The sequence below is a fragment of the Mustelus asterias genome, unplaced genomic scaffold, assembly GCF_964213995.1.
Source record: "Mustelus asterias unplaced genomic scaffold, sMusAst1.hap1.1 HAP1_SCAFFOLD_107, whole genome shotgun sequence".
Lineage (NCBI taxonomy): Eukaryota > Metazoa > Chordata > Chondrichthyes > Carcharhiniformes > Triakidae > Mustelus > Mustelus asterias.
The window spans coordinates 250,136-267,109 of NW_027590151.1; the positions used below are offsets into that span (position 1 = coordinate 250,136).

At 47.8% G+C, this 16,974-nt stretch overlaps 1 protein-coding gene across 1 annotated transcript; it reads right to left on the reverse strand.

Moving 5' to 3' along the window:
- Positions 1–407: 407 nt before the first annotated feature.
- Positions 408–2,496, reverse strand: LOC144484448 (uncharacterized). Its single transcript, XM_078202976.1, has one exon. It carries the CDS (start codon positions 2,415–2,417, stop codon positions 480–482), a length of 1,938 nt encoding a protein of 645 aa, XP_078059102.1. The 5' UTR covers positions 2,418–2,496; the 3' UTR covers positions 408–479.
- Positions 2,497–16,974: the final 14,478 nt, after the last annotated feature.

Below are 16,974 nucleotides of genomic sequence, written 5' to 3' on the forward strand. Positions count from 1 at the left end.
CGCCCAATTCTCCAACTGCTCTATATCCTGCTGTATCCTTTGCCGTTCCCCATCGCTATCCGCAATTCCACCAACCTTTGTGTCGTCCACAAACTTACCAATCAAACCAGTTACATTTTCCTCCAAATCATTTATATATATTACAAACAGCAAAAGTCCCAGCACTGATCCCTGCGGAATGTCACTTGTCACAGCCCTCCATTCAGAAAGGTACCTTTGCACTGCCAACCTCTGTTTTCTTCTGACTAAATATCTCTAAACTTCCTAACACCCTGTCAGTCTGTGATCCTTGTGACATTTGAAACCAGGTATTTGCAAAAAGACTCAAAGAGCATCAACCCACTGGAGGCTGAGACCAGCCAGTCCAGCACAAAGAAACCCTCTGACCCTTCCCATTGACCAACTGTGAGAATGAACAAAATGCAATCCTGGATGTAATTGAGAGCAGGAACAATAACAGCAGAATCCAACCTCTGGAATCACTCGTGAACTTGCTGGTGCCTCAGCAGCCGGGATGAAACGCTGAAACCCTTCCCACACACAGAGCAGGTGAACGGCCTCTCCCCAGTGTGAACTCGCTCGTGCGTCTGCAGGTTGGATAACTGAGTGAATTCTTGCCCGCACTGAGAGCAGGTGAACGGCCTCTCCCCAGTGTGAACTCGCTGGTGTGTTTGCAGGTTGGAAAGCTGAGTGAATCCCTTCCCACACTGAGAGCAGGTGAACGGCCTCTCCCCTGTGTGAACTCGCTGGTGTGCCCGCAGGCTGGATGACTGAGTGAATCCCTTCCCACACTGAGAGCAGGTGAATGGTCTCTCCCCAGTGTGAACTCGCTGGTGTGTCTGCAGGCTGGATAACCGAGTGAATCCCTTCCCACACTGAGGGCAGGTGAACGGTCTCTCTCCAGTGTGAACCCGCTGGTGTGTCCGCAGATGGGTTGACCGAGTGAATCCCTTCCCACACTGAGAGCAGGTGAACGGCCTTTCCCCAGTGTGAACTCGCTGGTGTGTCTGCAGGCTGGATAACTGAGTGAATCCCTTCCCACACTGAGAGCAGGTGAACGGCCTCTCTCCAGTGTGAACTCGCTGGTGTCTCTGCAGGCTGGATAACTGAATGAATCCCTTCGCACATTGAGAGCAGGTGAACGGTCTCTCCCCAGTGTGAACTCGCTGATGTCTCTGCAGGTGGGATGACCGAGTGAATCCCTTCCCACACTGAGAGCAGGTGAATGGGGGCTTCTCCCCAGTGTGAACTCGCTGGTGTGCCCGCAGGTCGGATGACCGAGTGAATCCCTTCCCACACTGAGAGCAGGTGAACGGCCTCTCCCCAGTGTGAACTCGCTGGTGTGCCTGCAGGTTGGATAACTGATTGAATCCCTTCCCACACTGAGAGCAGGTGAACGGCCTCTCCCCAGTGTGAATTCGCTGGTGTGTCAGCAGGCTGGATGACCGAGTGAATCCCTCCCCACACTGAGAGCAAGTGAATGGCCTCTCCCCTGTATGAACTCGCTGGTGTGTCCGCAGCTCGGATAACTGAATGAATCCCTTCCCACACTGAGAGCAGGTGAATGGCCTCTCCCCAGTGTGAACTCGCTGGTGTCTCTGCAGGCTGGATAACTGAGTGAACCTCTTACCACACTGAGAGCAGGTAAATGGCCTCTCTCCAGTGTGAACTCGCTGGTGTCTCTGCAGGCGGGATGACTGAGTGAATCCATCCCCACACTGAGAGCAGGTGAACGGCCTCTCCCCAGTGTGAACTCGCTGGTGTATCTGCAGGCTGGATAAATGAGTGAATTCCTTCTCACACTGAGAGCAAGTGAACGGCCTCTCTCCAGTGTGAACTCGCTGGTGTCTCTGCAGGTGGGATGACTGAGTGAATCCCTCCCCACATTGAGAACAGGTGAACGGCCTCTCTCCAGTGTGAACTCGCTGGTGTGACTGCAGGCGGGATGACCGAGTGAATCCCTCCCCACACTGAGAGCAGGTGAATGGCCTCTCCCCAGTGTGAACTCGCTGGTGTGTCTGCAGGCTGGATAAATAAGTGAATTCCTTCTCACACTGAGAGCAAGTGAACGGCCTCTCTCCAGTGTGAACTCGCTGGTGTCTCTGCAGGCTGGATATCCGAGTGAATCCCTTCCCACACTGAGAGCAGGTGAAGGGCCTCTCCCCAGTGTGAACTCGCTGGTGTCTCTGCAGGTGGGATGACTGAGTGAATCCCTCCCCACATTGAGAGCAGGTGAACGGCCTCTCCCCAGTGTGAACTCGCTGGTGTCTCTGCAGGTTGGATAACTGACTGAATCCCTTCCCACATTGAGAGCAGATGAACGGCCTCTCCCCAGTGTGGCTGCGCCGATGAGCTTCCAGCTCTGATGGGGTTCCGTATCCCTTCCCACAGTCCGCACATTTCCATGGTTTCGCCATGGTGCAGGTGTCCTTACCTCACTCTTGAGTGGACAATTAGTTGAAACTTCGTCCACACACAGAACAAGATTACAGTCTCCACCTGCTGTGAATGGTGTGATATTTATTCAGACTGTGTAACTGGTGAAAGCTCTTTAGTCAGTGCATTGGAACACACTCACTCGAGTGTGGCAGTGTGTTGACGCTTTTTCACTCACACTGACATTTCAAATCTTTTCAAATCGACAGACTGGACAATCATTTCTCCTTCTGGATTCAAAGTCCGATGATATTGAGGTCCCAAGGAATATGACTCTGTCAGATCTAGACGTGACGTTTGAGATTTCTGCCTGTGATTCCTCTTTCAATATCCTGGAAAATGAGTTTCCAAAAGTCATCAGTGTCAGTACAGGATAGAAATTCAGAACAGACAATTTCTATGGAACATTCTTTCCTCTCTCATTCAGAGGGTGGGTTCTCCCCCGCATATGCACAGCTTCCCCTCTCCCTCGCACATTTTGCAGTCCCGGGCAGGGGGAGGGGGAGATCACCGAGCGGCTTCTCGCTCTGGCCAGAGCCGTCAGCCGGTTGCCTGGAAACCTTGGCTCGATGTGGTGTAGGGGGAGGGGAACAATGGGTGGGGGCGGGGCTCCCGGGTCCGCGCGCCCGGGCCTGCGCACTGGAACCCGGAGACATCACCGCGGAGCGCAGTGATTCCTATTGGCTGATTCAGGCAGGGTTCTATCGTAGCGTCACAATGCGGAAGTTGTCCAATGAGCTTCAGAGTGAAATTTCGCTCTCCGATCACATTCCATTGTGACGTCACACACTCACCCATTCCATTGTGATGTCACACCCTCACCCATTCCATTGTGACCTCACACTCTCACCCATTCCATTGTGACGTCAGGGCTTCCCTCTCCGATCACAATCCCTGCCGGCCTCCCACATGCAGCCTCAATGGCGGCAGTCAGCCCGGGTCTAACACTACAAGCTGCCGCTCCATTTGGTACAAAGGGGGGGACCGGGAAGTTCATTTCCGGGGTCTGGGTTTGAACAACATGTTTACAAAGTCTCTCCACCCACTCGCCACATTTATCATTCCCCGCGCGCCGCCCCCTACCTCGTATTGATCTCGCCTCCAAATTAAAACCGCCCGTCTACCCGTCGCCATTACCCGCACTGCGCATGCTTCAGGTCCCGCCTCTCATTCACTCCGATTGGTTGGAGGATCAGCCGCTCCCGCTCGGTCCTCCAGTCCCGCCCCTCGTTCAGTCCGATTGGTTGGAGGACCAGCCGCTCCCGCTCGGTCGGCCAGTCCCGCCCCCTCTTCCTATTGGTCCGGAGCTGCCGTCAATCAGTCCCCGGGCATTGTGATGTGGAGCATGCGCAGTGTCATTGCTGTCCTTGGCGCTTGTTTGTCCCGGAGAAGCGGAGTCAGCGTTAGGCGGTGGCTGGGAGGATTTGGAAACACTTTGTGGATCCGCAAACCCTTCAGAATCATTGTCAGCTCCCTGGTTTGCAGCTGCGGGGCTTCTCCCTCCCTCCCTCCCTCCCTCCCGGGAACAGGCCCAGGTTAACGGCCCCATCCTGGCTCAGCCACTGGAGGATGGTTCACATCAGAGGATGGGGGAGGGGGACAATAAATAAGAGGTTACACTTTGGCCTCAAATCAATGAGGACTCTGATCTCTGGGAAGGAAGGAAACCCTGGGAGGTGGGCGGGGAGGATTCACAAACACCCGCTGGAGGCCCCAACACCCCCAATAAGACCCATTGGTTTTATTGTCAGTCTGCAGACAGCAGCTGGAGAACTGAACCCAGTAAGAAGTCTCACAACGCCAGGTTAAAGACCAACAGGTTTATTTGGTAGCAAAAGCCACTCGCTTTCGGATCACTGCTCCTTCATCAGGTGAGTCGGACTTGTGTTCATAAACGGGGCATATATATTGACACAAACTCAATTTACAAGATAATGGTTGGAATGTGAGTCTTTACAGGCAATCAAGTCTTAAAGGTACAGACAATGTGAGTGGAGAGAGGGTTAAGCACTGGTTAAAGAGATGTGTACTGTCTCCAGCCAGGACAGTTAGTGAGATTTCCACATCAAGAACTGAACCCAGACAGAGGAGAGGGAGGGAGAAAACTGGGAGTGGAGGGAAGAAATGGTGGAGATGTTGAGATGGGTTTGGATTTCAGTCCAGGGGAGGAGGTAGAGTGTGTGGGACGGGGATTTATAGATTTGGGGGAACAAGAGAGGAAAATATGTTCCAGAGAAACTATGAATTGTCTGTTCAGAATTTCTATCCTGCACTGACAGTGATGGTATTTGTAAACTGTTTTTGCAGGGTATTATGAAGCAGGATTTACAGATGTGAAACTCAAACCAAACTTCACATCAAGATCTGTTTCAGTGATTTGATTCATCAGAAACTGAATATCATCAGCCTTTGTCTACAGAAGGAGAAATGTTCATTCTGTCTGCGGGCAAAGATTTCAAACATCAGTGTGACTGAAAAAGCACCTAGACACACAAACACACCTGAGAGTTTCCAATGTGCTGAATGTGGAAAGTGGTTTAACAAGTCTGAAAAATAATCACATCATTCTAACTGAGTAGTGACCCGACACATATTCTGTGTAAACGAGGCTTCAACTCATCATCCAACCTGGAGTCACATGAGGACACCCGCAGCACAGAGAAACCATTGAAATGTGTGGACTGTGGGAGGGGATTCAATTACCCGTCCGAATTGGATATTCATCGTCGCATTCACACTGGAGAGAGGCCGTTCACCTGCTCTGAGTGTGGGAAAGGATTTGCTTACTCATCCAGCCTCTATACACACCGGCGTGTTCACACTGGTGAGAGGCCGTTCACCTGCCTCGAATGTGGGAGGGGATGTCATGCTTTATCAAGCCTCCTGATTCACCGGGAGGTTCACTCCGATCAGAGACTGTTTCAGTGTTCTGATTGTGAGAAAAGCTTTAAAAGCACAAAGGACCTCCTGAGACACCAGCGCACTCACATGGCGGTGAGACCGTTCACCTGCTCAGTGTGTGGGAAGGGATTCACTCAGTCATCCCACCTTCTGACACACCAACTTGTTCACACTGATCGGAGACCATTTCAGTGTTCTGACTGTGAGAAGAGATTTAAAAGTAAAAATGATTTACAAGTCCATCAGCGCACTCACACTGGGGAGAAGCCATTCACCTGCTCCGTATGTGAGAGGAGATTCGGACGTTTATCCCAGCTGCAAACACACCAGCGAGTTCACTCTGATAAGAGACCATTTCAGTGTTCTGACTGTGAGAAGAGCTTTAAAAGTAAACAGGATTTGGTGACACACCAGCGAGTTCACACTGGGGAGAAACCGTTCACCTGCTCGGTGTGTGGGATGGGATTCACCCATTCATCCCACTGTCTGAGACACCAGCGAGTTCACACTGGGGAGAAACCGTTCACCTGCTCGGTGTGTGGGATGGGATTCACCCATTCATCCCACCGTCTGAGACACCAGCGAGTTCACACCGGGGAGAAACCGTTCACCTGCTCGGTGTGTGGGATGGGATTCACCCATTCATCCCACTGTCTGAGACACCAGCGAGTTCACACCGGGGAGAAGCCATTCATTTGCACTGTGTGTGTGGGAAGGGATTCACTGATTCAGCCCAGCTTCTGATACACGAGCGAATTCACACTGGGGAGAAACCCTTCACTTGCTCCACATGTGGGAAACGATTCACTCAGCCACCCCAGCTCATTGCACATCAACTGGTCCACACTGATCAGAGACCTTTTAAATGTTCTGACTGTGAGAAGAGCTTTAAAAGCACGAAGGACCTGCTGAGACACCAGCAAATTCACACTGGGGAGAGATCATTCACCTGCTCCATGTGTGGGAAAAGGTTCACTCAGTCATCCCACCTGCTGAGACACCAGCAGGTTCACACGGGAGAGAGATCGTTCACCTGCTCCGTATGTGGGAAGAGATTTGCTCGGTCAGCCAATCTGCTGAGACACCAGCAAGTTCACAAGTCACTGCAGGGGTTGGATTCTGCTGTTGCTGCTAATCCCATGCAGGACTGAATCATGTTCATTCTGTTATTAAGGAGACTGGGATGGGACACAGATAATCTCCGTGCAATCAGGCAGAGTCAACATGGTTTTGTGCAAGGGACATCCTGTTAATTGATGTGTTGGATTCTTTGAGGAAGTAACAAGCAATGTGGATAAAGTGGAACCTGTGGATGTGGTGTATTTAGTTTTCCAGAAGGCATTTGGCAAGGTGCCACATCAATGTTTACCACACTTAATAAGAATTCGTAGCATAAGGCATATTAGCATTTTATCCATGTTGATTCTTTATATTAGCATGGATAGAGGATTGATGAGCTAATCGGAAACAGAGAGGAACATAGAACATAGAACATAGAACATTACAGCGCAGAACAGGCCCTTCGGCCCACGATGTTGCACCGACCAGTTAAAAAAAAAAACTGTGACCCTCCAACCTAAACCAATTTCTTTTCGTCCATGAACCTATCTACGGATCTCTTAAACGCCCCCAAACTAGGCGCATTTACTACTGATGCTGGCAGGGCATTCCAATCCCTCACCACCCTCTGGGTAAAGAACCTACCCCTGACATCGGTTCTATAACTACCCCCCCTCAATTTAAAGCCATGCCCCCTCGTGCTGGATTTCTCCATCAGAGGAAAAAGGCTATCACTATCCACCCTATCTAAACCTCTAATCATCTTATATGTTTCAATAAGATCCCCTCTTAGCCGCCGCCTTTCCAGCGAAAACAATCCCAAATCCCTCAGCCTCTCCTCATAGGATCTCCCCTCCATACCAGGCAACATCCTGGTAAACCTCCTCTGCACCCTCTCCAAAGCCTCCACATCCTTCCTGTAATGTGGGGACCAGAACTGCACACAGTACTCCAAGTGCGGCCGCACCAGAGTTGTGTACAGTTGCAACATAACGCTACGACTCCTAAATTCAATCCCCCTACCAATAAACGCCAAGACACCATATGCCTTCTTAACAACCTTATCTACTTGATTCCCAACTTTCAGGGATCTATGCACACATACACCTAGATCCCTCTGCTCCTCCACACTATTCAAAGTCCTCCCGTTAGCCCTATACTCAACACATCTGTTATTCCTACCAAAGTGAATTACCTCACACTTCTCCGCATTAAACTCCATCCGCCACCTCTCGGCCCAACTTTGCAACCTGTCTAAGTCTTCCTGCAAACTACGACACCCTTCCTCACTGTCTACCACACCACCGACTTTGGTGTCATCAGCAAATTTGCTAATCCACCCAACTATACCCTCATCCAGATCATTAATAAATATTACAAACAGCAGTGGCCCCAAAACAGATCCCTGAGGTACACCACTTGTAACCGCACTCCATGATGAATATTTACTATCAACCACCACCCTCTGTTTCCTATCCGCTAGCCAATTCCTGATCCAATTTCCTAGATCACCCCCAATCCCATACATCTGCATTTTCTGCAGAAGCCTACCATGGTGAACCTTATCAAACGCCTTACTAAAATCCATATATACCACGTCCACTGCCTTGCCCCCATCCACCTCCTTGGTCACTTTCTCAAAAAACTCAATAAGGTTAGTAAGGCACGACCTACCTGCCACAAAACCATGCTGAGGGAGAAACAAGTCATTTTTGGGATGGCAAAGTGTAGCCTGTGGAGTGCCACAGGGACCAGTGCTGGGCCCTCAACTATTGACAAACTATTTTCATGATGTGGATGACAGGATCAAAATTTGTTGATAACACAAAGGTAGGTAGGAAAGTGAGATGTGAATGACCATAACAAGCCTGCAAAGCGATATAGATAGGGTCAGTGAGTGGGCAAAAAGTTGGCAACTGGAACAAGATTTTTGGATAATGTGAACTTGTCCATTTGGCAGGAAGGATGGAAAAGCAGCTGATTATTTAAACAGAGAGAGATTGCAGAACTTTGAGGTACAGAGGGATCTGGGTGTCCTGGTACCGTAATCAGGAAAAGTTAGTGTGTGGATCCAGCAAATGATTAGAAAGGTAAATGAATTGTTGTTTATTGCAGAGATGTTTTGCTGCATTTGTTCAGGGTATTGGTGAGACCACATCTAGAGCACGGTGTACAGTTTTGGTCTCCTTACTTAAGAGAGGACTTGTGTGAGAAGTAGTTCAGAGAAGGTTTAGTTGACTGATTCACGGGATGAGGGTGTTATCATACAAGGAAATGTTGGACATGTTCGGCCTGTATCTAAAGGGGTTTAGAAGAATGAGAGAGGATCTGATTGAAACATAAAATTCAGAGGGGACTTGACAGAGTGGATGTTGATTGTAGAGAGAGGAGAACTAGAGGCACAGTTTAAAAATACGGGGTCTCCCATTTAAGACTGGGATGAGGAGAAACCTTTTCTCTCAGAGGGTTGTTACAGTGTGGAATTCTCTTCCACAGAGAGTGGTGGAGGCTGGCTCACTGAATATTCTGAAGTCTGAATTTAATAGATTCTTGATTGACGAGAGTCAAAGGGTGTGAGGGGTAAGAAGGAAAGTGGAGTTGAAGCTACAATCACATCAGCCGGGACCCTATTGAATGGTGGAGCAGGCTCGAGGGGCCGAGTGGCCTTCTCCTGCTCCTAATTCACATGTTCCCATTGTGATAGTTGGAGTTTGTTTCTGCTGATGTTAATTTCCCAAAAAACTGAGCTGCAGCTTAATCTACAGAATAGAATCAAATAAATCTTGCCAATCTGATTGTTCAGCCAGGGTCTAACTGGGCGGCACGGTAGCACAGTGGTTAGCACTGCTGCTTCACAGCTCCAGGGTCCCGGGTTCGATTCCCGGCTCGGTTCACTGTCTGTGTGGAGTTTGCACATTCTCCTCGTGTCTGCGTGGGTTTCCTCCGGGTGCCCCGGTTTCCTCCCACAGTCCAAAGATGTGCAGGTTAGGTTGATTGGCCAGGTTAAAAATTGCCCCTTAGAGTCCTGAGATGCGTAGGTTAGAGGGATTAGTGGGTAAATATGTGTGGGTAGGGCCTGGGTGGGATTGTGGTCGGTGCAGACTCGATGGGCCGAATGGCCTCCTTCTGCACTGTAGGGTTTCTATGATTTCTATGAATGACAGAGCGGACTGGAAGAGCTGAACAACCAACTCCAGTTCCTGTGTAGTTTCTCCCAGGCTTCTCCCACTCTCTAACTCTGCTCCAGTGCTGGTTTCTGATAAAGTCTCTTCTCCCCAGGTCTCCCATCACTTTCCATTCATCAGCTGGTGTCTGAGTCCAAGTTTACCAGGAACAGGAGGAGGTCATTTATCCCTCAAGCCTGTTCTCTCATTCACTGAGGTCATGGCTGATCTGTGACCTAACTCCATTTACCCAGATATTGTTTTAATCCTGACTTCCTCAGTCTGTTACAATGAGATTTAAAAAATAACTTTTGTTTACATCAGACCTTCAATGTAGGAGAGTGTCCCAAGGTGAATCTCAGAAACATCAATTGATAAATCAGACAACTGGCACTGAGGGGATGTTAGGAGGCTGACTGAAGACTTGGTGCAGTGTAAAGGGTCAATGTTAAATTTGTAAATATTCTACCCAGTGATGTAAGATCAGATGATAAGAGTTTGCTGAGAGATGGTTCTATGCTGAGCCTTGTGCTGTACATATTTAGAAGAAGGTGCAATAAAAAGTTATATTAACCAATAGCCTTGCCTCCAGCAGTCTTTGTCAATCCTGGCCAATCCCTGTGGCATAGGGACACCCACACTTGTTTGGGAGGAAGCTCCAGGATTTTGACCGAGTGACAGCGAAGGAACAGCGATATATTTTGAAGTCAAGATGGTGAGTGTTACGATCCCAGTTGATGTTATAATTGGACAGGATGATTCCAGGATGGAACACTGGCTCAAAAGACCGCAACTTTTACTTTTTGTAGAAAACATAAAGGAACAGAATCACAGGACTGCCAATTAGCTTTTAACAAAATATTTATTAAACACGAAGAGTTTGACGATAACAAAATACTCCTTGACTCACACTTACCTTCACAAATGTATCCAGATTTCAAGAATAACATAGATTTAAAATTCCTTATGCTATAATGTTCTCAGTAAACACATGGTTCCTTTAAACCCACAGGTTGGCTGTGATCAGACAAGCCCCACTCTGAAACCAAGTGGCAGATGCAACTCAATCGATCCTCTGTGGATTTCTCCTCAAATTTCCCCCCAGATGATTGTCACGAGTGTTTCCAAACTTGGCTCTCAAAAAGACACGTGTTAATATCTCCTTCCAAAGCAACTTTCTCACTTCCAGGTCTTCCAATTGTTCTTTCAAACAAGGCTTTCTCTCCACTCTTTTAGCAAGAAGCTGCCTCTAGGTTTTTAACTCTCAGAATTCCTTTGCCTTGAATTGCAACATGCTTCCAAAATTCTGCATAAACTCAGATCATCAGTCCGTAACAGAATACAATTGCTTCAAAATCTGGATTTAAGGACATCAAACCTTCCCACTATTTCAGATATGCGGCTTCTCTTTCGCCAACCTCATCAGTTCTTTTCTTCCCAGGTCTGAGTTTAACTTCCATGAATAGTATCCTGTTCCAAAGACAATGCTGTTCCTTTTTTACTTAAATATTCCTGAAACTTCTTTTCCATTCCCGGGTTTCTCAAACGAACTGTCCTTTAATTCCTCTGGAGCTTGCTTTCGGACACATTACTCCATTGTATGGCTTTCCTGCTTCTAGTAGAGCTGAGAGCTGCTCACTCTCTCGTTTCCTCACCCCAACTGCTATAGAACAACGAACAAAGAAAATTACAGCACAGGAACAGGCCCTTCAGCCCTCCAAGCCTGCACCGGTCATGCTGCCCGACTGAACTAAAACCCCCTCCCCTTCCGGGGACCATATCCCTCTATTCCCATCCTATTCATGTATTTGTCAAGACGCCCCTTAAAAGTCACGACCAAAGACTATAAATTCAACTAATACTACACTCAAAAAACCTTCTCACCCTCAAGGTGCCCCTGGTTGCTATGCAACAATGCATTATTTCTCCAACTTCACGTTTATTTTTCACGCCATAAACTCTCTCAGCACAACAGGAATACAATTTCAATTGAAACCTATCCCCCACACATGCAAACACCTTTGTTCAACATGAATCCAACCAAAGTTCTCCTCTTCCTACACAGAAACACTAAATCAAACTTACTTAAATCTATACTTTATTTCTAATATTTAACAATAGAAACATAGATCACTTAAAACTATCTCTGTTTTCCTGACATGAGTGACTTAGAGAGGAAACTCCAGGTGGTGATATTCTCATGTATCTGCTGCTCTTGGCCTTCTAGATGGTAATGTTCCTGAGTCTGTAAGATGCTGCCTAAGGAGTCTTGGTGAGTCCCTGCAGTGCATTTTGTAGATGGTACACACTGTTGCTCCTGTCCGTCGGTGGTAGAGGGAGTGAATGTTTGTGGTTAGTGTGTTGATCAAGTGGGGCTGCTTTGCCCTGGGTGGTTTTGAGCTTGAGTGTTGTTGGGAGCTGCACTCATTCAGGCAAGTGGAGAGTATTCCATCTCATTCCTGACTTGTGTCTTGTAGATGGTGGACGGGCTTTGGCTGGGGGAGTCAGAAAGTGAGTTACTCTCCTCAGGGCTGCCAGTCTCTGACCTGCTCTGGTAGCCACAGTGTCTATGAGTTTCTGGTCAATGTAACCCCCGCAGGATGTTGATAATGGAAGGGGGATTCAGTGATGGTAATACCCTTGAATGTCAAGGGGTGATGGTTAGATCTTCTCCTGTTGGAGATGGTCATTGCCTCGGACTTATGTGGCATGAATGTTACTTGCCACTTGTCAGCCCAAGCCTGGATATTGTTGTATTTGGACATGGACTGTTTCAGTATCTGAGGAGTCACAAATGGTGCTGAACATTGTGTATTCATTGGCGGATATCCCCACTTCTGATCTTATGATGGAGGGAAGGTCATTGATGAAGCAGCTGAAGATGGTTGGGCCTCGGACACGACCCTGAGAGATCCCTGCATTGATGTCCTGGAGCTGAGATGACTGACCCTCCACAACCACAACCATCTTCCTAATTGCCAGTACACGTCCAACCAGCAGAGAGTTTGCCCCTTGATATCCATTGATTCCAGTTTTGCCAGGGGTCCATGATCTGGGTGGCACAGTGGTTAGACCAGTTGGCTCACAGCCCCAGGGACCGGGTTCGATTCCGACCTTGGGTGGCTGTGTCGAGTTGGCACATTCATCAGCTTTTTTTTTGTGGATCATTTCAGTGGAAATGTGCTCTCCCAGACTCAAAGAGCATCAGCCCACTGGAAACAAAGTTGTGAGACTGGCCAGTCCAGCAGAAAGAAACTCTCCGACCCTCCCACTTCACCAATTGTCAAAATGAACATGGTTCAGTCCTGGATGTGATTAACAGCAGCAATAACAGCAGAATCCAACCCCTGTCATCACTTGTGAACTTACTGGTGTCTCAGCAGGTGGGATGACTGAGTGAATCCCTTTGTGAATCCTTGTGAACTCGTTGGTGTGTCTGCAGGTGGGATGACTGAATGAATCCCTTTCCACACTCAGAGCAGATAAACGGCCTCTCTCCAGTGTGAACTTGCTGGTGACTCTGCAGATAAGATGAAAGAGCGAATCCTTTCCCACACTCAGAGCAGGTGAATGGTCTCTCCCTGGTGTGAACACGTCGGTGTGCCTGCAGGTTAGCTGAACGAGTGAATCCCTTCCCACACTCAGAGCAGGTGAATGGCCTCTCCCCGGTGTGAACTTGCTGGTGATTCTGCAGGTCGGATAACTGAATGAATCCCCTGCCACACTCGGAACAGGTAAATGGCCTCTCCCTGGTGTGAACCTCCTGATGCGACACTAGGTGGGATGATTGAATAAAACGCCTCCCACACTCGGAGCAGACGAATGGCCTCTCCCTGCTGTGAACTCCCTGGTGTGACATTAGGTGTGACGATTGGATAAAACGTTTCCCACATTCGGGGCAGCTGAATGGCCTCTCCCTTGTGTGTGTTCCTTTGTGTGTCACTAGGTGTGATAACTGAATAAAACGCTTCCCACATTCGGAGCAGGGGAATGGCCTCTCCCTCCTGTGGACTCCCTGGTGAGTCACTAGGTGTGATAACTGAATGAAACGCTTCCCACACTCGGAGCAGGGGAACGGCCTCTCCCCCCTATGGACTTCCTGGTGATTCACTAGGTGTGATAATTGAATAAAACACTTCCCACACTCAGAGCAGTTGAAAGGCCTCTCCTTAGTGTGGGCTCGCTGGTGTATCTGCAGGTGAGATGACTGAGTGAAACCCTTTCCACAGTCGGAGCAGGTGAATTGTCGCTCTTCGGTGTGGATTTGTTGGTGATTCAAAAGTTCAGATGAATGATTGAATTGCTTCCCACACTCAGAGCAGTTGAACGGTTTTTCCCCAGTGTGAACTTGCTGGTTTGTCAGCAGGTGGGATAACTGAGTGAATCCCCTCCCACACTCAGAGCAGGTGTACGGCCTCTCCCTACTGTGAACTGCTTGGTGATTCCACAGGTCGGCTGCCTGGAGAAAACCCTTCCCACACTCAGAGCAGATGAAGGGCCTCTCCCCAGTGTGGCTGCATTGATGAATCTTCAGGGCAGATGGGGAGCAGTCTCCTTCCCCACACTTGGAGCAGGGGAACAGTCTCTCCCCAGTGTGAATATGTTGATGAGTTTGCAGTGCAGACGGGATATGGAATTCCTTACCACAAACCTCATCTTTTCCCGGTTTCTCCATGGTGTGGATGTCCTTGTGTCTTTCCAGGTTTAACAATCAGTTAAATCCTCATCCACACATAGAGCATGTGTACTGTCTGTCCCCGCTGTAAATGATGTGATATTTTTGCAGTCTGTGTAACTGGTCTTTTGACAGTCAGTGTACTGGACACTCTCACTCAGGTCTGTGTTCCTTGGTGCCTTTCCAGTCACACTGATGTGACAGAAAAAACAGATAAATATTTCTTCTTCTAGATTCAAAGTCTGATGATATTCAGGTTCTGATAATTTGAGTGACTCTATTAAGCCTTAACATGTTTTGAGATTGCTGGCAGCAAATCTTCCCCTTATAACTTCCTGTAAAATGAGTTTACAAAAGTCATCACTGTCAGTATCAAACAGAAATTCAGAATAGACAATTCTAGTTTCTGTGGAACATTTCTTCCTTTCTCGTTCCTCTGGATCTGTACATCTCCATCCCACACCCTATCCCTGTATCCTCACTCTGCTGTATGTATAATACACCCTTCCAATTCTCCTGAAGGTGTTGATTCATGCTGACCAACAAATCCATGCTCACTGCTTCTTCTCCAGCACTGAGATACCTTCATGCAGGCTGCTAGTCTAAATGCCTAAATATACTTAGCGAAGTAAAATGTATGTAACATAGGGGACCAGTTTAATAATTAGAAGTACAGCAAGGCTATGAGATAGAACATTATTTCGACAGTGAACGTTCTTGAAGATCAATTTTTTGGCTATGAGGGCGGTGCATTTTGATACATTCAATATTTCAAAATGAAATTAGATGGGCAGTCAAAATAGACTGGCAGGGGAACAGGGATACAGACGGGATGAGGAGCATATCAGCCATGATTGAATGGCAGAGCGGACTCGATGGGCCAAATAGCCTAATTATGCTCCTCTATCTTACGAACTTAAGGGGGAATGGGACTGACTGGATTGCTCTACAAAGAGTTAGCATGGACTTGAGTTGCTGAATGGACTCCTTGTGTGATACAATAACCCGATTACTGAAAATAAACTACTTAGTTACAGTATTAACAAAACTAAAAATAATAAAAAATGAACTTTATTACTGGACCATGCATAATATATCTAATTTGAATCATATTACAAGACTGCACACATCTCTGTCCTATATTAATTTACTGCCCCTTAAATTTCAGCTATTTCCGAGAGAAATCACCCCTTTAAATTGTGAACATTAGGAAAGAGACCATCCTCTTAACCAGACAAATAAATGTGACAAGTTGAGGAAGCAAAGGATGGCAATGTCTTTTTTATACTTTTCCAATTCAATCAAAATCAAGTCCAATTCAGAATCTCAACAAGTTGAGACATTTCCGATCCAGGGCATGCAATCCTCTTCCCTGTCTTGGGCCTGATCTACATGAGCCAAGCAGATTGGAGTAGGCAGACGTCTCCGCCTCCCCAGGCTTGATCTCATTTGCATCTTCGCCAACAGGCCGAGATACCGCTTTTAAAAATTGCTTCATATGAAACATATGAAGCTTATAATCTGACCCAATGACCACTACCAAGTGCAGCATCTGCAGACTACACTTGATCTTAGCCAAAAAGCCGAGAATGGGGAGAGAGATACCTGGGCCAACCTTTCCAGAGTCTGCACCCCCCCTGAATTCACTTCCTTTCCCTTCAGTTGCTGCAAGTCACCAATTTAACCCCAGAATGAGAAAAAAAAGGAGAGAAGAAAACAAAGTGTTTTACTGACAGATGTTGACGACAGGAGGAGGTTTCAGTCTGTCTGAAATCCAATCTGCATTGTCACAAAGCCTGCACTCTGATTGGCTGGAGGACCAGTGTCCTTCCGGTCCTCCAATTCCTCCCATTGGTCAATGCCCCTCATGAAGACAGTGGTGCAGCGGAAGTGAGTGGGAGACACTTTGACCCCGGGTCACTCTCAGTTGTTGGCCAATGGGAAACGCTATCCTCCGCACATGCGCAGCACTTCTCTGGGTTAATCATGCGCAGTCCCATCCGGCGAATTGAGCGATTTCCTCAGCGCGGGGGATTGTGGGAGCTGCGGCCGCCATTACTCGGCCGGAGCCCAGTCTCCAAACACCTGGGACTACGATGGGTGGGATGGGGAGGAGGCGAGGTGACCCCATCCGGACATAATGTACATCTGGGTAGTCACTGGAATTGATAGCGACGCCGCCTTAGCAAAATTCAGGTGTAAAAATTTAAGACACCTGGGTGACATATTGCGGAGTGGAATAGCTCAATGTGAAACTGAACCCCACAGTCAGCAGCGTCCTTGGGGGAGAACTGGGGAAAAGTAAGGAGGATGGGCAAAAGCATTAGGCTTACAATTGATAGGGAGGAGGCAGATGTTTAAAGTTTGAAATTTGATTAGATTTGATTTATTGTCACATGTATTAGTAGACAGTGAGAAGTATTGTTTCTTGTACGTTTTACTGACAAAGAGAAGGAAAGAGGAGGGTGCAGAATGTAGTATTACAGTCATAGCTAGGATATAGAGAAAGATCAAATTAATGTGAGATAGTTCCACTCAAAAGTTTGATGGCCGCAGGGAAGAAGCTGTTCTTGATTTGGTTGTACATGTCCTCAGACCTTTATATCTTTTTCCCGATGGAAGAAGGTGGAAGAAAGAATGTCCAGGGTGCGTGGGGTCCTTGATTATGCTGGCTGCTTTTCTAAGACAGTGGGAAATGTAGACAGAGTCAATGGATAGGAGGATGGTTTGCATGATGGA

What these genes read in the sequence shown, in the direction of transcription:
- LOC144484448 (XM_078202976.1), bottom strand. Translation starts at nt 2,417, where the DNA reads ATGGCGAAACCATGGAAATGTGCGGACTGTGGGAAGGGATACGGAACC.